We start from the raw sequence: 27,773 nt of genomic DNA, 5'->3' as shown, positions 1-27,773 counted from the left end.
AGCCCCGGCCTCCCGCTTGGGAGGAAATCCCAAGCCCTGTGTGGGCCCTGCTGCCCCGCTAACCTCCACTCTTACCGCCGCACCCCCCCCCGCCCCAACTGCCCTCCTTAAACAGTCCCTGAGCATCCAAGCGCAGCCCAGCCTCTCAGCCATTGTACCAGCGTGTCCTCTGCCTAGCTGGTTTATCCCCACAGAGCCACAGAGCATGCTCTTTCACTCCATCCACGCCACCGACCAAATGTCACTGTTCAGAGACGCTGTCACCGGACAGCTCGCCTAAAGCAGCCCCACCCCGTGCCCCGTCCCCTCCCCCGTGGCCCTTAGCCCCCCAACTTTATATAACGTGTCTCTCTTTGCCTCAGTCTTCTGGCTGTGCCTCACAGGATCGGCAGCGCCGACAGCCTGTGAGCCACACAGACCAAGGCCCCCAGGGCTGGAGACAGAGGTGCTGCCCCTCCCCTGGCCCGTCCCACCAGCTCCCACCTGGAGATGGGGGAGACAGCAGGAAGGCCCTCCAGGGTGGGCTGGGGGTGTGGAGAGTCGGGAGCCCACAGGAAATGGCCCCTCTCCAGGGGAACCCTGTGCCCCACAGGCTGCAAGGAGCCAAGTAGAGGCAGGCTTCTCTTCGATCACCCGTGGGGCTGCCATGGCCAGGTGGACGGCTCGGGACAGTCCAATCTCATGCTCCAGAGTATCAGCCGATGGTGGCAGGGGCCAGGAAGGAGGAAACACACATACAGATGGACATACGCACCAGAACTCAGCCCTGCCAGGGCCCAGCGGGCTCAGAGTCAGCCCGTCCAAATGGAAGGACCTGCACACATGTGCGTGCCGCAGGGATATCCCGGAAGGGTTCAGTCATTCACACGCACGCACACTCAAGTGCTCACCCACACCCCCTCCACATACACCCACGTATACACACACACACACACACACACACACACACTTTGGTACAGTCAAAACTGGCAGAGTCAGCATCCACAGTACATTTGGGGAACACAAAAGAGTGTTCATAACCACCCCCCCAAAAGTCACTGCCCTGCCCAGGTGCCCATCAAGCAGCTGGAACTCTCAACTGCCCACGGGTGAGCAGGAAAAGTGCTGACCTGCTATCCCCCATTAACACCCGGCAGGTGGCAGTTTTTCTGCAGGACTGGATGCAGCCAGTGGGAGATCCAGCCTGGCAGGGGCAGAGCTCGAGGTGGGCGAGAGTGGATGGGCCGGGAAAGGGTCTGAACAGGCAGTGGCCAGGGGGCCATGGGGGCGGAGCAGGACTGAGAGACTGGGCACCGGCTTGGGGCAGCCCAGAAGCTGTGCGCCCGCCTACCCTACTTGCCCGCCTGGCCTGCTCCCACGGATACCAGGGGTGGGCCCTGGGGCTGGCAGGCAACCCCCCCCCCGCCCCAGGCACCGACCTTCCCCGGGTCACTGGCTCTGCTGCGGGGAGGGTGTCCTGGCCAGCACCCCCACGCTGCTTTTCCTGATTGTCGAGCTCTTCCATGAGGCTGTGGGGACACGAAAACCCCAACAAGAAATAGGGGGGCCTTGCCCAGAGACCCTGAGGTGGGGAGGCCTCCTCCCTCACCCCAAGTTGCACCTTATGTATAACTGTAGTGGAAAGTGGGGTGGGGGAAGCAGGATCACTCCCTGCGGGCCAAGCCCCGCTCCAGCCTAGGGAGGAGAGAGCAGTATCTGTAATTTGTTTTAATAATCCTGCTGAACTGGGAGAAAATTAACAAACGAGAAACCAGCTCGAAATTAATCAAACTTCTCCCTGTCCATCCCCCCACCTTCCATCTTAATGAAGGTTATTTATCCAACGAGCAATAAAACACGGAATTAAATTAAACAGGCCTTTTCTTTTCGTCCTCTCCCCCGCCCCAGGGAGGAGGTGTCTCCCGCTTACAGCTCTATAAGCTGTGCCTCTGGGAGGACGGCTGGGAGGACGACTGGGAGGACCGCGGCAGATCCATGATTCCCGGATGCCAATCACAGGGATTTCCCCAGAAGAAACCCCTCAATTAGAGCACTCCCAGTTTGGGTCTCACTGCCAGCCCTCTGCCAAAAATATGAACGGCAGTTAACTCAACCACCCTCCAGAGATGGGACAGAGGGAGGTTCCTATGGTTGGGTGGGAGACTCCCCAGTTTCCCTGAGAGGGAGAGAAGGGCCTCGGTGTGGAAGGTGGGGACCATGAGCATCCCCTCACCCAAATGAGGATACCTTGATACCCATGGTTCCAGCTGGAAACGCCATCCTGGCCACAACGCCTTGGGAGGAAGGAGCTGGAGGGGGCGCAGGGCACAGGGCAAGCTGAGGAAGGACTTCCCATGCAGGGGAAGGAGCACCACAGGTCACTGCACTGCTCTTGGGCCAAGAACGCGCCCCGCACCCTCGACCTCCGCTGGCAGTTTGTTGGGCAGCTGCCTCCCCAGATTTCTCTTCATTGCAGCTTTTGAATCCACTTCTGCTTGTGCCAGGCCACCTTTTAGAGTCACAGGCTCCTAAATAACTACTCTCAGGGACCTCCCTCGACCACTCTCTTTGGTCTTTCCCTCTGGCTTTGAAAACTGTAAGAATAATTGCCTTCCATTTACAGCTTCCACATACATTCTCCCATTTAAACCTCACATCAACCGGGTGAGGGAGGTATTTGTCACTGGTGCTCACTTTATAGGGGGAGACAAGCTGAGGCTCAGAGAGGACCCTGGGCGCATCTAGCTGTGGCTGAGGGTCTCGGTGCTGGTGGGCTGGGATTTGGGGCCCAGGGGGGGCAGGGCAGGGCTCATGGGAATTGCCAGGTTCCCGGGAAGCCACCTCAGGGCTTTCTGTGGAGGAGCACTGGGGGTTGATTGTCTCCCTGGGAGGAGGGGAGAAGAGGGGGGAGAAGAACGGAGGAGAGAGGGACGGAAGAGGGTGGAGGGTTATTACAAACTCCTCCGTGCCTGCCTGCCACTGCCCATGTTGCAAATCCAGTCTATACAGGGCAACCAGAGAGTGCCTCAGAGCCTTTGCACTGGCTGTGCCCTCCACCCAAACACCATCCAGCCACCTGGCTCCCTTCCTTACTTTCCTGGGTCTATGTTCAAACACACTCTCCCTGACCACGTGCTTAAAAGAGCCCTTCCTGCACCCCCAGGTGGCTCAGCAAGCTAAGCATCCGACTCTTGATTTTGGCTCAGGTCACAATCTCACAGTTCATGGGGTCAAGCCCTGCATGGAAATCTGCACTGGCGGCGTGGAGCCTGCTTGGGATTCTGTCTCTCCCTCTCTCTGCCCCTCCCCTGCTTGTGCTCTCTCCCTCAAAATAAATAAATAAATTAAAAAACAAAAACAAAAACAAAAAAAGAGCCCTTCCTCTCTTCCTTCACTCTCAAAACTCCGACCCTATGTAATTTTCCTCCCCAGCGCCTGTCACCACTTGAATTATTGCTTATCTTGTTTACTATCTTTCTCCCCCTGTAGAAGGTCAGCTCCATGTGGGCAAGGACTGTGTGTGTTTTCCTTCACTGCTGTATTGCAGCCTAGCCCAACATCTGGCTCACTAATCTGATTGGTGAATGAATGAATGAATGAATGAATGACATTATGCCCAAGGCCACCATTCGGGCCATCATTGCCTCTAATCTGAACTGTTTCATTGGTCTCCCAATCACTCTCTCAGACTAAGTCCTCAGCCTACAACCAACCCTCCACTCCACACCCAAAGGAATATTTCTAATCCCCAAATCTAGCCAGGGCACTGTTCTACAGGATCAAGTCCACACCCTTGGCCTAAACCCCCAGTTCATCCGAGCCGTCTCCACTCATCCACCACCCAACCTTCCTGCCCTCATGCCACAAGCCTTACTGCTTCCATACCAGACACACCCGAAGTTCCAGCTACGCCTGCTCTTTCCACTTAGAGCACTATCATGGCTCCTTTTCCGCCTGCAGGACACTGACCGCCTCCTCCAGGCAGCCACCGTGTGCGTGCCCTGTCCAAAGCGAGTTCTCCCTCCTGAGGCCCCACAGACCCTCACCTGCACCTCCACCATAGCCCTCCTACACCCCAACTTGAGCTATGACAAAATCGCATGTATGTCACACCTCCCCATCCAGGAAGGACCCAGATTAATTCACTCTGGCAATCTCTCCCATTCCTACCACCTGCTCCAGTATCTTGCATAAACTTGGAGCTCCATAAATATTTGCTGAATCAAATGGAACCAGTTCAAACACAGCCCAGGGAGAGTGCCCATTAAGAGGGGCCTTTCCTCCAGTTTGCTGGCATTTCAGGCCAGTCTGAGGACAAACGGACCTTTAAGTGCCACTTAATCGTGACACACAGGAGCAGTTGGCCCCACGTTCCACTAACCTCTCCTTGGGGGGTGCCTGGGAGGAAACCAATTCACCAGGGTTGAGAGGTGGCCAGGGCCCTGTTAAAATGGTCCAGCCCATAATAGCAGCTCCTGGCCCAGCCCGGCAGCCTGCACGTATGAGCACGAGCGTGGCCACCCCCATGGGTGAGGACAGCAGGCACAACACAACCACTGCTGAATTATTTATTCCGTACATTGTTAGCGCAGTAGAGAGAGCAACCGTGTCTCCAGGCTTCAATTAAAATATCAAGGCACCCGCACCGTCTGCCCGGCCACATGCCCAGCTCCCACCAAAACTGGCAGGATAGCACCTCCTGGGAAGCCATAAGCGCCCCTAAGGCCAACACTGCTTCCCTCCCTCACCTCCCCACAGCCAAGTCCTGTTTCAGCACCACGGACAGTGACCCCTCCTCTAAGCCTCCGCTGTGACCTTTAACCCGGAGCTGCCCCTGAGACACTTGGCAAAACTTCCAGGGCTCTAAAAAACCATTTAGTAAATCGATGACCTAAAAGAGCCTTTCTGGTTTCCCAAAGCAGCCCTGGGACAAGGCTGGCTGGGTTTTGAGCTGAACTCCGATTCTCTATCAGCTCCCAGCACACCCTGCCACACTTTACAGCACATGGCCGGAAGGCAAGAGTTCAAGGCTCCCCCCGGCTCTTCTCCAAGCAACACGGTAAACTCTGGGCACATCACACCACCTCCCTGGGCTCTGTTCTTCTCAGTCAGAAAATGCAAATGATGATGCCCAGGCTGTGATCTCCAGGGAGTGTCACAATCAATGAAGAGGGGCTTTGAAAAGGTAAAAACGAGATACGAATGTTGGCCCTACTAAGAGAGGGCTTTGATTTCATTTGAGTGGGTTTCTGCAGCCTTACCACCCATACCCCAGCCTGAAATTCCCTGCTTCTGGGGCACAGACTCAGGATGAAGACAGAACTGGCGGATCCTCCAAGAGCTGGCTGGGTCACAAGCTAACTAGGTCACCCACGAGATTTACTTCAACAACCCCCGGACTAGAATATGAGGCCGAGTGAAATCAAAGTGGGCGAGCTGAAAAAGAGCAAGAAATTGCAAACACATGCCGCCAGGAACTGTGGAACGAGCGCAGGCTTCGGGGAAAGGCGGTGCTGCGGGCCTCTGCTGCTTCCTGGACAAGCCTGTCTCCTCACCTGTAGAATTTCCCGGCTGGTCACTTACCTTAGATAATCTATGTGAGGCTCTGACACAGTGCCAGGCACATAAATTCAACCACGGGTGTTATTTTTTTTTTAATTTTTTTTTCAACGTTTATTTATTTTTGGGACAGAGAGAGACAGAGCATGAACGGGGGAGGGGCAGAGAGAGAGGGAGACACAGAATCGGAAACAGGCTCCAGGCTCTGAGCCATCAGCCCAGAGCCTGACACGGGGCTCGAACTCACGGACCGCGAGATCGTGACCTGGCTGAAGTCGGACGCTTAACCGACTGCGCCACCCAGGCGCCCCTAACCATGGGTGTTATTAAGCACCCACTATGTTCCTGGCCAGGAGGCAGAGCAGTAAAGAAGCGAGACACAATCCTGCCTTGTAGAGCTGACACCTGAATGATGGGTGTTGTTATCCATCAAGATGACGGGCAAGGTAGCATTTGAGACGGGCCTAGAAGCCCAGGTGGAATTTCCAAAGCAAAAAAAGGAGGCAAGAAGGCATAACCCTTTTGGGGAAATGTTTGGAGGATGCCTCACGTAGCCGATGAGCCAGCAACTTGCGTGTGTGTGTGTGCACGCGCGCGTGTATGTGGTATGTGTGTTCACATATACGCAAAATGGGTGCCTGTGTCCACTCAAAGACATGTATACAAATATTCAGAGTAGCTTTATTCATAATAGCCAGTCACCAGATTCAGCCCAGACGTCCAACGGAAGCAGAGTGGAGATACGTAAATTACGAACTAAGCACACGACGGAATAGTACAGAGCAATGAAAAACAGGAATATAGTCAAGCACATGGATGAATCTCCCAGATCACGTGAAAGATGCCAGCCACGAAAGGCTTACTGTATGATTCTGTTTATACAAGCTCAAAGCCAGATGCAAATAATCCATGCTGTTAGAAGTTGGGCTAGTGATTAGCCTTGGGGAAGCAAGGATATTGACTAAGAGAGGCTCAAGGGAACGTTCCAGGGTACTGCAAATGTTCTCTGGCTTGATGTTCATACACATATACACATTTATAAATGCTCATCAAGTAGTACATCTGAAATGTGTGCACGTTACTACATATAAGTTATACTTCCATTCTTTTTAATGTAGAGGGAAGAAAAGGTGGACAAAGGAAAGACCAGAAAGAGAAACCAGCAGATGGGATCTTGGGTGCAGGTAGGCCGGATGGCCTGTAGAGACAATGCCACCCTGGGAACCCAGGGGCTGCTAACTCCTTCTCCAGGCACCCCCTGCCATGCGTCCCACCTGTCCACAGCAAATGGTATAGATGAGGTCATTTCCCCTCCCTGCCAAGCCTGGCCCCCTGCCCACCACCTCCCCTTCAGCCACCGCCCTGGATTGGAATCCCTGAGTTTAATTTCTGGAGCACCGGGGGGGGGGGGGGGGGGGGGAGGGGGGGGGAGGGGCTTTCACCCAGGGCAGGAATAAAGTGAAACCACAATCTCTCAGCCCCACACCGGTAGTTCAGCTGAGCGTGTCTCTCCAGGCCCCCGTGTCCCACGCCCACAGCATCACTGAGGACACCTGGCTCTGCCTCCCACACTCCACCTGCTATGTCCACCTTCCCGTCCGCCCTCTCAGGGAGCTCACCTGAGCACCTGTCTCTCCCAGGATTACCGGTCCAATTAGGCAGGACCCTCCCACCTCCTGCTTCCCACCTACCCAGCACCCAAGCCTTCACGGTCACATCCCCCCACAGAGGGAGAGTCCACTGCAAATGCCCAGACACGGTGAGGAAGCAGCCCAGAAACCCCACGCCCCACCAGCCACCAGAGAGATGTGACACATAAAAGATGATAGGGCCCCCTGATGGGGGGTTGCGTAGCCATCACCCACCATGTTTCAGAGACTATTTAAGGATGGTGGAAAATGCTCCCAACCGCAGCCTGGTGGGCAAAAGCTGGCTACAGAACCACATAGATGTTACGGTCGCAACGTCATAAATTATACACAGGAAAGGCTAGCAGGAAATACACAAACGTTTCAAGTTTGTCACTCTGGATGGCGGGATGAGTGGGCAATTTTCATTTGCTTCTTTATGCTCTTCTGTTTTCTTCCAGATCTGCAATGAACATGTTGGCTTTTATAACAACACCAACAGGAAGGAGTGTGGGGGCATAAGCCACACTCACACATAGGGGCCCAAGGCTGACTCTCCCGCGCTCCGTGGGGCAGAGGGAAGACCGACATGCTTCCAGCCTGCAAGTCACCTTCACCACCACCCATGGATTCACACTAAGAGCTGGTGGCCTCAAAGGATCTGCCTGTGACATCCAGGTGAGTGTAGAGGGCAAGCACTGGGCTGGAAGTCTGGGACCCCTGTTCCAAGCCCAGCTCTGATTCTGACTAGCTAGGTGGCCTCCCACACAGTAACTTCTCTGGGTCTCAATCTCCTCATGTAAAGTCAGGGCATCTGTCCTGACCACTTTGTAGGGCCGTCGTGTGGAATGACCAAGAAGCAACTGTGAAAGATCGTCACCTGCCGATGGTTGTGAGTGACCCCTGCTTCCCCTATTCCCATTTATCACCGGGCCCTAAGGCCGTACCACGGTTTCCAAGAAATGCTCAGAAGCTGCCTACAGCAGGTGTCTGAAAGTCCCCAAAATCATGGGCCATACTCCTACGCTGACTCGCAAACTGTACATAAAACATACGTATTTTTAATTAAACTGGAAACCAAACAAAAGCTAAGGAAAACTCCACTTCTTCCTTCAAAACGTTACCAAAGACCACTGTACAGATTGTAGCAAAACCCACTCGTCGGACCTCTCATGAAAGGTCATTGGGAAATGAACCTGGGAAAGTTCATTGTCAAATCAAGTACCAGCTGCCGAACTTCCAGGAGGCTCTGTGCCTGATTCCTTTGAGGAACAGAGATTTTTGTTCTTCACATTGACAGCTTTCTGTTAAAAATATTTTTTGACTCATCCCTCCAGATTCTGTGGGGACCCACAAAAGAAACGCGTGACATCGTCCCTAACCTCAGGGTCTCTCGGTGGAGAGACCAGAGGGAATGAAAGCTCAGGGGCCAGCATTGACTAAGGGAGTTGGTCCAGGCGGGGACTGGTTTGGGCGGGAAAGGTCTCAGGGGAGGAGGACATTTGAAGCTGGACGTGCAGAATGGGAAAGAGAGTTTTCAATAAGGGAAGCCACATCTCTTTCAAAGAGAGTTCGGTGAATTATGCAAAATTAATATAATAAATATGTACAATGTGCTCCAGGTGACAAGGCTCTTTGCTCATCTCACTGTGTACCTTGGGGTAGGAGGAAGGAGGAAGCGGATTCCGTGGTGCTTCCGAGGAGGTACTGCATGGAAAATCACATGGAAAACAAGAACAGTTTCAAGTCCCCCAAAAGAAGAGTTTTGAGGCCCTCCGGGAAGAAGTGGGGAATCTCCTGCCTCACTACCCTCAGCAAGTATTCAGTAAAATTGGATCTGGATGCATTGTGCGGATGGGAAAATGGAGAGGCCAGACAGTCTAAGTGATTTTGCCAAGGGCCCAAGGCTGGTTAGAACAGAAGGGGGGCCCTCCCGGCAGCGGGCAGCGAGAAGTGTTTAAACCGAGATGCGGACGGACGGATGAGCCTTACCTGCGGACCTGGGACAGAAGCACTCCTTGAGGAGCCAGGGAGGCAAGGGACCAGCCAAACTCCACCCCCGAGCCGCTGCAGGACCCAAGGAGTCACCGCCCCTCAGAGCTGCATCTGTTAAATGGACACACAAGGCAGCCATGGGGCCCAAAGACAGCAGAACGTGGGCACAGAAGCAGTTCTGCTAGGAGCAATCACACCTGAATGACGCGGGGGCGGAGGGAAGGGCGGGCAGACAACCGAGCCAGGCCAGCGATGGTCATCCACCCTGCCGGTTCTCAGCACCTTCTCAGAGCATGTGTGGGATGGAGACCCAGGAGCCCAGGGCCTCCGGCTCCCGCTAGACCCCCGCAGAGGCCTGGAGCTGCCCCTGCCCCTGCCTCCACCCCCACACAGACTCACAGTGAAGCGGGGCCCACTCACTCTTCTGGGCAGCTCTTGCGTCAAGGACCGGGGTCCCTGCTCCCCACGATCTGCTGCACGCGGCTGGCGGCACAGGGCCCGGGTCAGCATCAGCCACAGGGCCTCCTCTCGCCCCGCCCGGCTGACAGCAGAGGTGGAGACGCAGCCACAGGAAGTGCGGCCCCCACCCCTGGCCGGCAGGAGGGCAAGAGATTACGGATACACTGGTCCCGTGACCCGGCGCTCTGTAGGAATTCTCCCGATAGAGACACGCAACGTGGCCGAGGCACGAAGTCAGTCGCACAAGGCGTGTTATCAAACACACGAGGTTGGGAAGCACCTGGTGTCTGCCACGAGGAGACTGGGAGCAGGGCGTACTCTGTGGCCGTACAAAGGCCAAGGTCCTTCCTGGCTGATGAGCAACCCCCACGGCCACCAGGCAGGTGCTGCGGCGTGTGAAAACAGTGGAGGAGAACGTATGCGTGCACACATCCCCACCCCCCACCCCGCACCCCAGATTCAGCGAACATTCAATGGTGAATGGCGCCCCCGGAGTTTGCACCGCCACAGCCCCGAGTCCAGACCACAGCCCTCTTTGGAAGGTCACACGGGGAGCAGCGGCTGCCTCCACGGTAGGGCTGGGGTATGTCCTTTGATAAGTTTGAAAGCCCATGGGAATGTATTACGCGCTTAAAAAATAATGCTGTAAATAGCAATGATGGTGATAATAATATCAACGGTAATACTGTAGGCCTAGGGGGCTCCAGGGCCCCTGGATAAAAGGCACATTCAGAAGAGAGAAGCATCTTTAAAGGAGACCCTCTCAGGCACTTCCACATACAACCCCTCTCTCTGCCTCCCGTCCCTACCCCTCCAGACATCCCTTCCTCTCCCTCCACCCCGCAAAACACTTGAGCGAGAAGGCAGGACTCAAGGCCAGGAGGGCCCAGCGCAGAGGCTGGGGGCTCCCCAGCCCGATGCTGGAGGTGAAAGAAGGGGTCCTGGTGCGGGCTGACGGGCCAGGGCCAGAGCCAGGCTGAGGTGGGCGTGGGGGAGGGGGCTACTCTCCCCTCATTAGGTTTGTTGTACTTTCCTAATTGATTTTGTGTCTGTGTCCCCGGGATACTTAGGACCATCTTAGAAACCACTTAAGCAATTTAAAATAATCAAAGTACTTATAAGGCACTTAACATTTCCTCACACTTCAGGCTTCCCATAAACCCCCTTCCAGCTGCAATCTGAGGCCTCAGTCAGAGGCAACCGCTGCCAGGAGGTAGATGCCTGTGTCACCGGGAGCCTCAGCAGTCCTGAAGCGAGACGGCCAACCCCCACGCAAGCACCAGGCTCGCTCCCACTCTCCCTCTCCTCTCTCACCACCAGGCCTTTGGCCTCCTGGGTCCCTCCACCTGGAATGCCCTCCCCCACTGGCCAGCACAGCCCTCCACCTACCTCGCTGTATGCTCGCTGTTGAATCTCAGCTAGTTGTCCTCCTACAGGAAGCCTTCCCTGACACCCCACCCCCCAACCGGGCCTCGTCCACCTCCGTGAAAGCCCTCATCTCACTGTCATGGAATTACTGACCGTTGACTTCTGACATCAGCGTCCTTGGCCCATACTCCAGGTCTCTAAAACATGGCATGGCCTGCACGGGGCAGTCGTCCATCATGCTTGTTGACCAACACAACGAACCCAAAACCGACTTCACAGACAGAGTCAAGGAGGTACATTGCTCCTCTGGATGACACAAGAGCCCGGTCAGGCCGTGGCAACCCTGGGTACATCACAGACCTCAAAAGCACCAAGCCAACCCCCAGAGGAGGCAAGGGCCAACCCTGACTGAGTCCTCACCATTATCATCACCCCCATTTTATAGAGGAGGACACTCAGGCTCAGAGAGATCCAGCAACTTGCTCAAAGTTGCACAGCAAGTGACTGGCAGATCCAGGCAAGGCACCTCCAAATGTAGGTCCGTGAAGCCCCCAGGAGCTTATGAAACAAGACTTCGCACGCAGAGAGTCCCCGTCGCAGGGCCACGTAGGCCCAGGCGTCTGGTGAAAACTTGTGTTTTAACAAGCCCCAGGGGGTTCCAATGGGGAGACAGGTTTGGAAACCAGCACCCTGCATCAAAGGTAGAGAGCAACATGGCAGCCTCTGGAGAAGTTCAGGAGGTGTATTCTCCACGAGTCTGCAATTCCGCTCCCGAGTGTGACCCACAAGAAAACTCTCCCAAGAACACAAAGAGACAAGGGCAAGGATGGTCGGGCAGCACCCCTGGGACGAGCCAGGAAGATCATCAGGGGACTTGCCCAGGTGACCCCAAGAAATGAACGAGTAAATGCACAGGGCGCTGTTCCAGTGAGGAACCACACGGCCAAGAAAAGGAACGGGACAAGCTGAGCAAACGCAGCCAGCCCCAGGACACCCAACATGATCCAATTTTTTATCAAGCTTAAAACACACAAAACTAGAGGCACCTGGGTGGGTGGCTCAGTCGGTTAAGCGTCCGACTTCAGCTCAGGTCATGATCTCAAGGCTCGTGAGTTCGAACCCCACGTTGGGCTCTGTGCTGACAGCTCGGAGCCTGGAGCCCGCTTCAGAGTCTGTGTCTCCCTCTCTCTCTGCCCCTCCCCTACTCATGCTCTGTCTCTCTCGCTCTCAAAAATGAATAAAACACACAAAACTATTTTTAAGTGCACAGTCATTAAAAGAACTAAAAACAATCTGCACAGGACAGGGCGGTGGTGGCCTCTGAGGAGGAAGGGGGGGAGCACGAGGACCCTCACACGGGCCCTCTGATGACATTTGCAATGTTTTCTTCCTTAGCATGAAAACAAACATTGATACCAGTAGGGCAAAATATCAATATTTGATCAAGCCAGGTGATGAGTCTAGGACAGTTTATTTGTCTCCATAATTCTCCATGTGCTTGAAGTTTGGAGGGTAATAGAATACATGATGCCTTGTGAGAGTGAGAGAGAGAGACCCTTTTTCGTCAAGCCCACCTGGAAGATACCACTCATCTTTGATAAAAGGCTCCTTTGTGAAAGCTGTGTGCACCCCATATCCCCATCCCCCCTCAGAACAGACCTGGTCCCGGAAGCCACACCCCTCACACACCCGGCCCCCCAGTCCTAAGCCTCAAATGTCCCCCCTGGTGGGGGAGGGGGGTTGCCACCCAAATTCGTTCCTAAGGGTCCAGCTTTGCCCTCTTCCTGCTGCTCTGACGAGGGGGCCACACTGGACTCCCTGACAGCAATCAGGGCCTGAACTTGGAGGGAGACAGGGAGGCAGCAACCCTGAACACAAATACCGCCCCCCCCACACACACCCTGCAGGACCTCCCACTGAACCACAGCCCCAGGGGCTGGAGAATGAGCTAAGTGTCACCTCTCTGCTCCTCAGCCCCGGCCAGAGATGCCCAGACACCCAAGGACCCTTAGGGCCCCCCTATGCTCCTGCCCCGCATGGGGTGGTGCTCAGCGGGCTCCCTCCCTCTCTCCCTCCAGCATATTTCAGCCCTAATGAGTTTTAAATTCCCCTAGGCCCCCGGGGATGGCTAGAGAGCCGGCAGCCAGGCCGGTCCATCTTCGTGGTACCTGTGCCTCATGCCTCCTGGGTCATCCCAGGGCACTTCTCGGTGGCCCCAGGAAAAACAGAAGCCTGGGGAGGACTCAGGTCCAGGAATGAAGGAACGAAGAAAGAAAGGAACAGGGAGAAGAATCCAGCCCCCCCTCACATGAGCACGCGTTACAACAGCTACTGTTCCTCGAACTGGGTCATGTGCCACTTTTCATTGTCCCGTTTAATACAACCATCCTACCCATCTTATAGATCTGGAAACTGGGCTCAGAGGTCATGTGACCCGCCCAAGGATCACACAGGCAGGAGTGGCAGGGCCAGGATTGGCCCCTTTTGAAACAGCTTCACACCCCTGAGACCAACCCTGTCTCTCCACCCCCCGGGGACACGTGCAGAGCCCGCTCACGGTCATCCCACAGGCGAGGAAAACAGCCCCGAGCAGCATCTGCCCACGGCCAGGCCACATCTTCAATCAAGGGAGCTATGTTGGGGTGGAGAGGACCATCTGAGAACGGAAAGGGGACCTGGAGGGGTTGGGTGCCCACCAGAAAGTGCTCAGCACATTAGGGTACCAACGGCCCTAATCAAGGTGTGAAGCGGGCAGGTGGCCAGAGTGGCCACGAGGCGGGGCACACCTGTCCAGAAACAGGTGAGCTTGTGGGCCACTCCTACCTCTTGGCCTTAACCATGGATAAGGCCACCCCACATGACCCAGAGAGAGGCCCAGGCAGAGCCAGAGAGGGTATAAAAGGCAGGAAGGAGAGAGATGGGGGGAGAACAGAAGAGGGAAGCAGAGAAATCCACAGAGTCCCAAAGAAGGAGGCAGGGGCTGGGGACCAAGGGGGGCTCTGATTCCCCCGCTTCCCTGCCCCCCAAAACGTGGCTCCAGGATACAATTCTCCACGGCAGCCCAGAGCCTGGAGGCGGGGGCATGCATCTCCTCACCTCACCCCAGCCCGGGGCCCCCAAGTAAGTGGCAAGCGTAAAGGTCAATTGGAATATAAAGCAGAATGTGCCGCCTTTTCATTTCCAACATGTCTGGGTCATAAAAATGCAAGTTTAATAAACTGGGAGGAAGTGGAAAAGCACACAGCTCATTTAGGACTAGGCAGGGGGAGGTACTATGAGCTTAACCCTCTGACAGAGACAGGCGGAGGCATGGGCCACACCCCTGCCCCAGGCACAGCTCCCACGCCGGGGTTGCTTTGGGGTGGGGGAGGGGGGTTGCGGGGTTGCTCGGTTTTCCCAAGGCTGACAGACAGGGCCGGGGGCACTGAGGGCAAGGGGAAGACCCAGGCCCAGGTCCCTGGGTCCCAGGGAGGCCCAGTCCTGCCCTCCACAAGCCCATGGACGTCAGGGAGGCCCACAACAGCCACACAAAGGCCCCACGTACCCCAGGAACAGCTCAACCCTTCACGGGTCAGGAGAGTCTTGGAGTTTGAGTCAGGGTTTGAAGAAGGAGTCTGACTCTGCCAGTCGGGCATCAGGAGGGAAGTTCCAGGAGGAGCACACGGCCAGGAAAATCCCCGAGGCAGGTTTTGGAAAGCACAGCACACACTCAGAATATGCAGGGTCGAGGCAGGCTGGACTACACTGGAGAGGCCACGAGAAAGGCCACTGGGGCCATGGCAATACCGCGGTAACCTGACCGCTGGGGAGTAGGCTCAGTGCTCCTTCTCCAGGAGAGGCCACCAGGTAGAGGAGTGGGCTTGGCCCACCTGATCCGATGCCCTCATTTTACAGAACAGCCGACCCACCCAAGGTCACAGCGCGTTGTCAGCAGAGCCAGACCCAGAACACAGGTCCCTGAGCTATGGGAGGCTTCAGTGGTAAGGGGACCCACAGCCCTCCCCTGAGTGGAGAGCCAGAGATCACCCAGCATCCCCCACACCTCACAGTGAGTGCCTGGAGAGCCCCAGGACCAACACACTGGGGGGAACTCAGCTACACTCACCCATCATCCCTCTGCCAAAAGCCAGCGATCTGCCCCTCCACATTGTCCAGCTCCCCAGCCTGCATGGCTCAGATCACTCCCCCTCCCCCCTTGAACCCCCCTTCAATGCTCTGCCTGCACGCGATGAGGACTAACATTACCGAGCCCTACGGTGCACCCACACCACCAGCTCCTCACTACATTATCCTACATCCTTACCCTGAGAGGTACACGTGATTCTACCCATTTCACAGATGAGATGAGCAAGGTCCAGACAGGGTGAGGGATCTGGGGCCAAGATCCGAGCCACCTACCATGCGGCTGCCTCCAAAGCCAGTGAGCGCTCTGGGCTGCCCGCCGCAACCAGGCACTCGGCCGATGTCCCCAGTCTACGTGCCAGGTGCTGGTCTGAGCACTTTCCGTGTATTCACTTAATCTTTACCGTGCCCTGTGAGGTGGGGAGCATTTTACAGACAAGGAAACTGAGGCACAGAGAGGTACTCCCAGGTGATAAACGGCAGAGCAGGGGTTTGAGCACAGGCCATCTGGCCCCGGAGCCCATGCCTTAACCATCGCATGCTACTGCCTCTTGGGGCTCCCCATCTGGCTGGCCCTGCCTCGCTCCTGTCTCGAGCTCTCCTTCCTCAGGCCAGGGAGACGGGGTGGAAGAGGGACAAGGGGCCAGGGGTGGGAGGAGGCCGGCAGAGTGGGAGCGGAGGGAAAGAGTGAGCCTCTCCCACAGGCTGCACCCTTATATCTCCTCCCCCACCCACCCATCACCTCTGTGGTTTCACAAGGACTGTTCAGGGACCATTTGCATATTTAACAGGTGAGGAAACTGAGGTCCTGAGAGGCCCAGTGATTGCCCAAGGTCCCCAGACTCCTGCTGACCCCTCCCCCCCTCAACACCCTTGGCAGCAATAAGGGTCAGGATGTAGGTTTGGGCATTCCCTTGGTCCCCCTCTCCCATCCCCAGAGCTGTCTTGGTCCTCCCTCTTGAGTCCCGAGGTCAACGATCAAGCAAAGCCCTGCCCCAGGGCCTTTGTACTTGCTGTTCTCTCTACCTAGAACACTCTCCAGATATCCAATGGGCAAGTCCCTTTGCTCTATTTGAGCTTATGCAGAAATAATCCCTCTTCAGTGAAGCCATCCCCAACCATCCTGTCTACACTGGCACCCCTCCGCCATGCCTCAGCTTTGTTCTGCAGGGAACTGCCCCCCCCCATTAGGTATTATACATTTTACCTGTTCCCTGCCTACTTTCCCCCCCCAACATAGAAGCCCGCCGGGACAAGGCCTTACTCCGTTTTGTTTCCTGCTTTACAAAGTTGCTTAGAGCGGTGGTTCTCCACCTGGGCGGCACATGGGTATCACCTGGGGAACCCAAGCCCCATCTCAGACCAATTAATCTGAATTCCTGGGGTGGGGCTTGGGCACTAGGATTTTTTTTAACTCCCTGGGTGATTCCAAGGTGCAGCCAGATGGAGAACACTTCTCTAGCAGTGCTAGGCACAGAGAAGATGTTCGATATGGAGTCCGTGAGTGGAATGAGTGAATGAATTCTTGCCCCGGAACCCTGTCATCTCCTACCTGGACTCCAGGAGCGCACCAGGCCTCCCTCCAGGGCATTTCTGGGAAGCGGCCCCAGAGGCCCCTCTGCCTCCTTGAAATTTCACAATCATGAGCCTGTTTGCCAATCCAGTCACCAGAGCTGAACCCAGGCTTCCAGCCCCAAACCTCCTGTATTCAGAGCTGGGTGTGCAACCCCAGGGTGCACCTGCGAGGCAGCTGGCTCGAGAGGGCTGCAGCGGGGGCAGGGTCCTCCCTGGAGAGCCTGGTGGGATGGGAATACTAGGCCGACTCAGACCACACGGTCTGGTGGCCAACCAAGCCTCCTGGCAGGTGTCCAACCACAGGCCCGGCCCCCAGGCCTCATCCGCCTGCTGGAGCTTGAGGAATCCGATGCTCTAGTAAACTCCCCAGGTGCCTGTGATGAGGTACCAGGCTTGAGAACCACCGAGGCAACGCAACGTCTCCCCCTGCAGCCCTACCCACCCATCCTTCCCCCCGCCTTGCATCCCCGGTATCTGACTATATTGGGGGTGGGGGCACCGCTCCACTGTGGACAGTAACCAGGTGGTTGGGACAGAGCACAGAGGGCAGAGAGAACAGCCAGTGGAGTGGTCAGTGGGGGGCTCTGAGCCCAGTGCCACATCCCCCCCCCCACCGCACCTCCCTCCCCTCTCTCTGCAGGCTCCAGCCTGACCCTGACGTCTTGACGTCCCCCTTCCCAGGCTCTCACCACAGAGGGACACCTGGTGCTTGGGGGAAAGAGGGACGCTGTAAAAGCATGGGCTATGCACTTCTCACCTGAGAACAGCCCCTGAGAGTCACCCTCAGCAAGACCTACTTCCCCCACCTCTTCCCCTCCTTCCCCACCCCTTCGGCCGCCTAGCCCCTCACCAACGCTATCAAAACTATTCTACCAATATCAAAACTGTTCCGGTAACACCCGCGTCCCCAAAGCGCCTACGAAGGGTTTTGCCCACATTATCACCTCTGCCGGGTGAGTGCCATCGTGTCCGCGCTGCAGACGATCAACTGAGTCTCAGAAAAGCCACGCAGTAGTAGGCCAGGTCTCAAACCCGAGTCTATCGGATGGCCAAGAGTTAGGAGAGCAGAGTGGCAAAATGGGTAGATTCGGGGCCGCACAGTTTGCATGCTGGCTCCACCACGCTAGCTGTGGGACCTTGGTCAAGTTGCTTGGCTTCTCTGTGCCTCAGTTGCCCACTTGTACAAGGGGGATAACAACTGCCCACCGCGGGCTGCCGTGAGGGTTAAGACAGACCCTGGCACAGGATACGTGTCGTGCAAACGCTGTGATAATTCCACCTCAGACACCTCTTCTGAAGGGTCCCTCATTCACCCCCAAATATCTATTGAGGAAGATTTGTTGGGACAAATCTCTAATAACAGCCTAAAATGGTGCATGGGGTTACCCTCGAACAGGGAAAAAGGTGTAGGTGAAGGGAATTCCAATTCCGTAAGTCAGGGAGGCGCTGGAGGTGTTTGGGAGGGTGGAAACAGATCCAAGTGGCCCTGGATTTCCCAGAGTGATGGGCACTGGTTGGCACTGGTTTGACCCAATGGCTCGATGGGCCGGGCTGCACTCATCCCCACGGCCAGGGGCGTCTGCGGGGTGGTGCAGACCATGGCATCCCTGCTGGTATCACAGAGTTTGGGGGGACATGGGGGAGCAGACGCTTCACTCTCCATGACACCATTCAGCCAAGACTCCTGAGAGCCTACTGCGGGCCTGGCACCAGCCGGGGGTCCTACGGGTGCTGCTGAGGGTCAACTGGTCTCATCTGCTCAGTCCCCAGGCAGTAGTTCAAGAATAGCCCTATACCTGGCTGGCTGGGTCGGTAGAGTGTGCAACTCTTGATCTCAGTGTTGTGAGTTCGAGCCCCATGTTGGATACAGAGATTACTTAAAAAATAAAATCTTTTTGGGGCTCCTGGCCGGCTCAGTCGGTTAAGCATCCGACTTCGGCTCAGGTCACGATCTCACGGTTCGTGAGTTCGAGCCCCACGTCGGGCTCTGTGCTCACAGCTCGGAGCCTGGAGCCTGTTTCGGATTCTGTGTCTCCCTCTCTCTGTCCCTTCCCCAGCTCACGCTCTGTCTCTCTGTCTCCAAAAGAAATAAACATTAAAAAAAATAAAATCTTTTTTTAAAAAAAGTAGCCCTGTAGGGCACCTGGGTGGCTCAGTCAGTTAAGCATCTGATTTCAGCTCAGGTCATGATCTCAACAGTTTGTGAATTCGAGCCCCACTTCAGATGAGCCCCACTTCTCTCTCTCTCTGCCCCTCACGGGATTTGTCTCTCTCTCTGCCCCTTGCTCACTTGCACCGCAGCCCCCCTCAAAAAATAAAAAAATAAATAAATAAAAATTTTAAAAATAGCCCTAGACAATACACAAATGTAGGTCTTATGTATACCCACAAAACTTCATCGCTGGGCGCTGAAATTTGAATTTCATGTGATCTTCCTGTGTTGTGATATATTATTCTTTTGATTCTTTTTCTTCAACCACTTAAATACCAAGACCATTCTTAGTTCATGGGTCATACAAAAACAAGTGGTGGGCCAGATTTGGCTCATGGGCCATAGTTTGCTAACCCCAGTCTAGAGGGGGAAGCCAGCGGCAAAAGGGAAAACAAGCAAATACGGGCATGAGTACAAACTGTGATGAGTGCCATAAAGGGAAAGATGAGGAAACAAGATAGAATAACTGGGGCGGGGGGAGAGGCAGAGGGGAGGGAGTCCATTTAAGCTTAAGGTTGAATGAGAAGGATCTAGCCTCATCGAGTCAGGAGAGAACATTCCATACAGAGGGTAACGCAGGTGCAAAGGCCCTGTGGTGGGGAAAATAGCACAGTGTCATGACGGACCATAAGGAAAATAGAGTGACTGTGTGGATTGCACCCAGGAGAGACAACAGACGTGGTTGGGCGCCAAGTAGCACAGAGCTTCTGAGACAAGCAAGGGTTTGGAAGTTTGCATTTTAATCTAAAAGCAATAAAAGGTTTAACAGAGGTGAGTAGATTTAATTCAGCTTTCAGAAAGATCTCCCTGGCCACTGAGCAGAAGTCTGGCTGTGGTAGGCCCATTTAGAAGCAGGGGGGAAAAAAAAAGAAGCAGGGGGAAGAAGAGAAGGTTTCTGCAATGGTCTGGATGAGAGGCCCCAGAGGTGGGAGGCCCCAGAGGACACATTCTGAAAGGAAAGCCTGTAGGGCTTCCTTGTAGAAAAAGGGTGGTCAAAACTGTTGCCAGGTTTTTGGCTTGGGTGCTGGAAGGATGAAGTGGTCTTCAAGGGAGAAGGGCATGCTGCGGGGGCGGGGGAGGGGGCAGTATAGATGGACTGTCTCCAAAGCTCCTCCTGGTTGTGCAATGAAAACACTTTGAAGACACAAAGCCATATCCTCAACAGAACATCTTGCGTTATCTAAGCCACAAAGTCTCCCCAGGAGTCCTGGGCCAGGCGCGGAGGAGCTTAGGCAAGCCAAGCCCCAAGCAGGCAGCTTTCTCCAGAAACAAGCCACAAACCGTTACAGCACTTACAGCCCCACGTGGGTCAAGAGCATCACACAGCCAGGCTGGGGGGGTGGGGGGGGGGTGCCCAGAAGGGCTAGTATGCCTCACCACTGGCCCTGGCCCGGTCTCTCTTAGGAACCTGGGGCACCTGCCCACCTCCACCCTCTCCCCTGCTCACCAGTGTCCCCTCCACCCCCTTTCCTGCCTTCCCCCTTCTGCCCTCCCTCCACTCCGCCCAGCTTCTTCCTCCCACATGCCACTGTTGTGACAGCGAAACAAAGCTCGTTATCTGAAAGTTAAGTTGGCTGCTCAGTCTTCAGGAAGACACGAGAGGCCCAGCAGATGGTGGGGCCTCTCCAGGATCGGCCTCAAAGGTCACCGTCTGTCACTGCCCACCCGCTCCAGCCTCTTCCACATCAATGGAGTCTCTCGTGCTGGTTTCAGGTCCAGCCACAAGCTGTGCAATGACATTTCCTGTGGGCTGACTGTGTGCCAGGCACCGTGCTAGGCCCTCCCTGGACATTAACTCCTAATTCTCTCACCTGGCCTAGGAGACCATTATCATCCCCATTTAACAAGCGAGGAAATACACAGAGGCACAAACAAGCTAAACAATTAGCCAAGATGGCAAGGACCGGCTAGCCTCCCCTTCTTCAAACCTCAGCTTTTTTGCCTGCTGCAAATGAGGGCGGGACTCCGTGCAATGACTTCTGGATCCTTCTAGCTCTCACAAGTCTGGGATTTGAAAACTGCTTCCTTCCGAAGGCACTTAACATGTTCCTTCTCCCCCCAACAACGGCTGCTCTCAAGAAAAGATCTTATTGGCTTATTCACACTATGGTGCAAATGCCCTATATGGTGAGCGAACTCTGGGGGCACGAAGATTCAAACCCAGGCCTAACTGGCACCCAAACCTGGGCTGTCCCAACATAGCACTACATAGGCCACATCCTCAGGCTTTAGGATGTCTTCCAAAAGGTATGCTTTATACCTATCAGTATTCCCTGTCTCCGGAAGAGAGCCAAAATGAGGATGAAGGGACAGGAAGTAAGGGATATAAGCTATCAAGTCAGATCCAAGACTACTCAGAGTCAGGGCTTCTGGTCCCCACAAAGGCCTGAGTCTCACTTCCAACCCAGTTTATTTGGACAGGCAGTCTGGAAGGAGTCAGGCCTGGGAGCTGGGGACCTGCCTTCTAGCTCCGCCCTGTCACTTAACAGGGGTCAGATTCCACCTCTATACGAAGGGGAGTTGGCCCTTCCAGCTCCAGTAGCTGGGAGGTTGCTCACCCCCTGGCCCCAACTGCACCCCATTAGCTTTTCGCCAGGCAGGAAATCACCTCTAGTGTCCCCAAGCCCAGAGCTCCTCTCTGAACTGTGCACAGGAAATTCACCTCTTGGAGGAAGGGGAGCTATAATCACAGACTCTGGTGGAAGCTCCCAGCAGGCCCCACTTATTGGCCTTGGCAGAGCAGGGCTGCAGTGGTGCCCTTTGAAATAGACACCTGACACAGCTTCTGTCCCTGCCTGGGTGCCCCTCCCTCATGCTCGCCAGCCTGGGGCCTCCGCTCCCTTTGCCTCTGTAAATGGTTTCTAAGTTTCTCACCCAGCCTCTCATTTCTATCAGTTTAATTATTGAGGAGCCCTCTTGTCGCCAGCCTGGAACATTAACGCTGTTAAAAGGAACCCAGGGAATGCAGACCACAGATGACTGACTCCTTCTGGCTCGGTCCCCATCTCCGTGCCCTGCCCCTCCCTTCCCTTTCCCAACGTGCCCCCTCTGTCCCCCATTCCTTCTCTCCTCCCAGGCCTCTACCCCCGCCCCTGTCCCGTCTCTCTTTCTGAGCAGCCAGGGAGACTCCTGACCCTCTGCCCCAACCCATTCATCTCTCTGTAATTGGAGGAGGCACAGATAAAACTGAGGTCTGGGCCATGTTCACAGGTGACCAGATGGGCAGGGAAAATGAAACACTTGTGAGCCCCTGGCTGGTGATGCACTTTGGCCCAGGCACCCTCACCCCACCAGAGACCTTTCTCCAACCAAAGAGGGGTGAGCACAGAGGTCACAGCGCATTCCCATGTGGGGTCACTGGATGCCTCATCCCAAAATATCCATGTTTCCAAGAACATGCTCACCATTCTTGGAGCCTTTACCCTGTGTCACGTGACACCTCTCCACTCCTTTGATCCTCTCTACCTCCCTATAAAGTGGGCACTGGCTTGCCCCTGGGAGATGGCAGGGAGGCACTCACTGAGGTCATAGCCCCCAGGGCCCCATCAGGCTGTTTTCTAAAACATCCAGAGTAGGGACGCCTGGATGGCTCAGTCGCTTGAGCATCCGACTTCAGCTCAGATCATGATCTCATGGATCATGGGTTCGAACCCTGTGTTAGGGTCTGTGCTGACAGCTCAGAGCCTGAAGCCTGCTTCTGATTCTGTGCCTCCCTCTCTCTCTGCCCCTCCGCCACTCACACTCTGTCTCTGTCTCTCAAAAATAAATAAACATAAAAAAAATTAAAACATCCAGAGTCACCAAAAGTGTTTAATAAAAAGCTCCAATAAGGAAACTGCAGCAGCCCCATCTGTGGTCTGGCCTTCTCCAAGGCTGGGGGTCTAGGCCCCATCCAGACAGACTGACAAGGAGTCTGGGGCTTGTCCCCTCTGCTGATGGCCAAAGTAGCCTCACCTCTCAGGCCTGGGGCAGGCAGGCTGAAGTGATGACTCAGCTAGCCCAAGCCATCACCATCATCAGGCCCTGGCCTGAGCAGCTGAGCCTGGCTTCCTCCTCCGCTCTGGGTCTCCACTCCTCAATGCAAAACAGGGAAGGTGGGAAGGCTACCCATTCCCAAACCATCTACCAGGAATGACCTCAGGCAGCACAGCCCCCCAGAGGTTGTTCAGATTGTCTATTGCAAAGTTTCCTTCATCTTAATTCTGCATTCTTCGTAATGCATCCATTTGTTGGAAAATTAAAATAGTGTTCCTAGACAGTGTTTCATAAAACCACCAAGTAAAACCAACACTCCAGAAAGGCCTATAGGTGAGACAGCACAGCACATGGCCCCACAAAGTTCCAACCCCCACTCCACACTGTGAAAGGACAACTCTAGCTTCCTTTCTTTACCACTCGTCCCCACCCCCATCCCCAACATGGTGACCTTCCACACCATCCACCCCCACTTCTATCCACGCTCCCCAAAATGCCCCCAAGTATGGATGCATCATGGGACTGGGCAAATGGACTCCAGAAAAGGTCCAGGTGAGAGAGCTTCAGCCTCAGACTTCCCACTCTGCATGGGCCCAGACAGCCTCTCTCAGCCCACTGCACCTAACTCTGGAGACTCTGAGGAGAGAAGGGGCCATCTCCAAAGGCTGAGAGCCTAACACCAGGGTGAAGGAGGGACCCAGCAGCTTCCTCTGGGCTTTCCTTCCTCCTCTTTCCTCACATTCTCCCTCCCTCTCTCTCTCCCTCCTCCCCCCCCTTACACACACACACACACACACACACACACACACACACGCAGTCACACACGCACACACAAACACACAGAGCAAACAAGGCAGGCTCCGAGAGCAGAGCGGCTCATAATTATTGGTAAAATGCTTGTAATGTTTTTCTCTCTACCCGGTAGCTTTCAGTTGTTTTAGCAGCTTAGCGAAGCACTTGGCTCCAATTGAATTGCAAATCAGCAGCTCTTGCCCCAGGAAGAGAGGAAGGGAGGTAGCAAGGAGGGGGCAGGGAAGGATTCCAGAAGGAAAGGGAGAAAGGTGTGCAAGGAAGAAGGGCAGGAGGAAGGAAATGAGCAAGGGAAGCCTAGTTCGGGGCCAAGGGCAACAGAAACAGAGACTGCCTGCTCCTTCCAGGCCCTTTCCGTGTCCTCATCCATTCTCTATGGGTTCCGTAGCCCAATGCCCCATCCAAAATATCAAGACACATTTTCTAACCATAATCTTGGGGTGGAGTAGGAGGGCCACACAGGGCTCTCTCAGCTACTAGAAGAAAAACATCTCTTTCTTGGGAATTGCAATTATTTGAAAACAATGTCAAAACAAAAGTCTTGCTTTTTCTCCCTGGCAATCTCCAACATTTGTATTTCGATTCTATCTATCTCTCTCTCTCTCTTTTACTCTCTTTACCTTTCTATCTACCTATATTTCCATGTATCCATCTGTCTGTCTTTATATATACATATATCTGTCCTCCTAGCTCCTCCTCCCTTCTGTTGTTCAGCACTTCCTTTTCCCCTCTTGGTTCAGCATTCCCCACTGAGGAGTGCAGTTGATCAGACCGCGTGTGCTGTTTCAGCACCATGGTCAGCACCACAGCACTGGGTCCCTCCCTGACACCTCCACTCTGCTGAGCCTAGGCTTTAACCATAGGACTGCCCCCAAATTCTCATATATTGCTCCCTGGGAAACATACTCTCTTCCCCAGAGTCCAGGAAGGAACAGGAGAAAGAAGCTGGCCAGGCCTGGCACCCTGGGTGTGGAGGGCTGGGGCTGTTGGTACAAACACACATCTGGGGCCAACCAGCCAGGCACTAACCTTGAAGAGACGGAGGATGTTGGCCACCATGATGGAGACCGAGCTCCCTGAAGCACCGATGACACCCACCACACGTTCAGGTTTGGTGATGATGGGTGGGCCGCCACTGCCACAGCGGACCTCCGTGCCATCCTTCTCGATGAGCGCCTGCACAAAGGTCAGCGACTGCTCGAGGGCATGGGTGTCCCTCGAGCAGGTGTCCAGAATGCGGGCGCCCAGCGTGATGTTGGGCAGCAGGTCCGGGTCATTGTTGATGCGATCCAGGGCAAAGAGCATGGCCTCCAGTCGGTGGATGCCCTTTTCCTTCTTAAGTTCTCCACAAGCCTTGCCCTCTGAGCCCCGGCCGTGCACAGGGAACAGACCTCCCAGTGTGATGTCCCCATCTATGCGGATGGAATTCATGTGGGGGTGGCCCTTGGGCTTCCCCAGGGAGGAAGGCATCCAGGGGCCATAAAGGCTAAGGAGCAGGCAAAGAGGCAGCCGGGCCCACCACCAGCCCCAGCCTGTCTTCCCAGGCATCTCGGAAATCCCTAGAGACCCATGAATGGCGGGCCCCACTCCTAGCCTTGGCAGGCCCCTAGCCCCGCAGCCTGGGTGAGCATGGGCAGGGCAGCCCCCACAAGTCTCTCTGGGGCAGCTTCAGCAGCAGGGTGGCCAAGGACGGCCAACAGGGTAACCCATGCTGGTGCTCCTCGCCACTCAGGCAGTGCTCAGTTGCCGACACAGGCCATGCCCATGGGCGACAGGGAGTAGCCAGGGAGCAGCAGAGCTCCAGTCTTGGTCCCCACGTCCTGCAGGCCTGTTCTTGATGGATGAATGTGAAAACAGGAGAGTGCTCCTAGCTTGATGTATCTTGGCATCAAGGAGAAAACAGCTCCAATGCTCTCCTCCTATCAACCTTAGAAGGGAGAGAGAGAGAGAGAGAGAGAATCAAACAGAAGCCCAAAGAAGACATTAGCTATTCTGATCGCTCATCAGGAGTTTGAGAGAAGGAGACACTGGAGGTTATCACCACAGGCTCCACAACTCTGAACTTGGCTCTTGGAGCTGCTGCTCAACTTTGGTTCAAGTGGGAGAGCCCGAGGCAGAAATTAGGTCATGTTTGAAGACTTCTTAAGGCCTGTACCCACTGCCATCAGAAACCTAGGCATCAGAGAGCGCAATTCCCAGGAACAGCCTGGAACTGGCTTGGGCGGAAGAGAGGTCTTGCTCACCCTCATGAAGGAGTAGCAAGAAACCAGTTTTGCAGGGCCCAACCCCATTTTAGAGATGAGGAAACTGAGGCCCAGAGCAAGAGAGCATTTTGCCCAAGTCACACAGGTAGTGAGAAGTGAAACAGTGTGTAGAGCCCAGCTTCCCAGCTGCCAGCTCTGGAACCAGAGACACTCAGGCTCCTTGGGGACTCAGAGAGAGACCAGGAAAGCCAGTAAGGCCCCCTGCAGAAGAAATCAGGCTGAGAGCTGCTAACTCTGAAGGCCAGGGAGAAGGTGGGGCTGTTGGTTCCCGGATTCTCCTCCTCGAACAATGCCAATTTCACATTGCCACCCCAGGCAGAGGGCAACCCCAGGGGCTCCCAGCTCAAGAGGCAAGCCTCCTTGTCATGTGCTTGGCCTCCCTCCCCCACCCTCTTTCTGTTGGTCTTTATCTCTCCCATTTCTCTGCTGCTCCTTCTCTCTCCCCCACTTCCTCCCTCTGAGAGTGGGGCTCAGGTTACGGCCTGAGCTACTGCACATTATCATGATCATTGTCATTATTATTGTTGTTGTGATTAAATATTTATCTGCAAGGGTAGAAGAGACAACACCAGCTCTTCCTCATTCTCGCTGCTAATTTGGGCTAATTTCCCCTGGGGTTCCTTCCTTGGCCCCAGCCTCCCTCTCAAAGCCAGCAACCTCCCTCCCCCCAACTGAGAAGGCCACAGGGAGAAGAGCTAGAAGCTGAGTCAGGGATTGGCCGGGGGCCTCACTCTAAGGCCCCCCGGCCCCAAGGGGTTTGTCAGATGAAGACTAGCAAGCCACTTCTACGCCTCAGTTTCCCTAGCCGTTTGGAAGAAGGGCTTGTGTTTGGATCAGGTTTTCCTAGCGATGTGGTCCCTGCATCAAGGCCAGGCGGGGTCTCGGAGCCACCCGTCCCCCACTTGTAGTTCCCCCCACACAGGAATTACTGACTGTTCCGGTTCTGGGGAAAGGAGAGGAGCAAAGAGGGTACAGCACCCAAGGGTCCAGCCTCAATTCCTGGGCTTCTCTGGCAAGCGCCCTCTGGATCCTCACCTCACACCTGACCCCTCATCAAAATGCTCCCTCACCCATTAGCTCCTCAGAGGCCAAGAACACAACTATTAATTCTCACTCTGCAGGTGAACCGATAGCCCAGAGGCATCACATAACTCTCCCAAAGTCACACAGCAAGATGGGTCAGGACTCAAAGCCAGCACCAGCCATACTGGGAGACCTGGGGAAGCCTGCAAGAAATCTTCCTAATAACCACCCTCACCCATGAAGCTAGGATCCAGTGACTGAACACCGGGGGTTAGTGCTCGGAGGAAGGCTTAAGAGTGAAAGCTGTTAAAATGCGGGGAGGGGACGGCTACACCTGTACGGACCTGTCATCCTCACCTACACCTTCATGTGGGTGAGTTTAACAGCTCGCTTTCCTGGAGGGCCATGTGGGTACTAGCTGCTGATGCCAGGACTGGGCAATTCAGAAAAGAGAAACTGGAGAAGGCTTCAAGAGCGCCCACAGTCCTGCCATCCCCTAGAGGTTCTCAATTTCAAAATCTCTAAAATGGAAGGCTTGGGGCACCTGGGTGGCTCAGTCGTTAAGCGTCCGACTTTGGCCCAGGTCATGATCTCACGGTTTGTGAGCTCGAGCCCCACGTCAGGCTCTGTGCTGACAGCCTGGAGCCTGGAGCCTGCTTCGGATTCTGTGGCTCCTTCTCTCTCTGCCCCTCCCCAACTTGTGCTCTGTCTCTCTATGTCTCTCAAAAAATAAGTGTAAAAAAAAATTTTTTTTTAATAAAATGAAATAAAATGGAAGGCTTGGAGTAGGATGCAGTCTAGTGG

The 27,773-nt window shown here is 54.9% G+C and overlaps 1 protein-coding gene across 1 annotated transcript in view; it reads right to left on the bottom strand.

The window, feature by feature from the left end:
- The window catches only part of GRM4 (glutamate metabotropic receptor 4), a 103,651-nt gene extending 78,421 nt beyond the window's left edge, over positions 1-25,230 (bottom strand). Inside the window, 1 exon segment of the mRNA XM_047102576.1 lies at positions 24,712-25,230. Within this exon segment, the coding sequence (XP_046958532.1) occupies positions 24,712-25,230 (519 nt within the window).
- Positions 25,231-27,773: the final 2,543 nt, after the last annotated feature.

The sequence above is a fragment of the Lynx rufus genome, unplaced genomic scaffold, assembly GCF_022079265.1.
Source record: "Lynx rufus isolate CCGP_SWC_20201006 ecotype Redwood Valley unplaced genomic scaffold, mLynRuf1.p SCAF_6, whole genome shotgun sequence".
NCBI classification, from domain to species: domain Eukaryota; kingdom Metazoa; phylum Chordata; class Mammalia; order Carnivora; family Felidae; genus Lynx; species Lynx rufus.
Note: the sequence above shows the minus strand (reverse complement) of the source record. Positions and strands in the feature narration are given on the sequence as shown.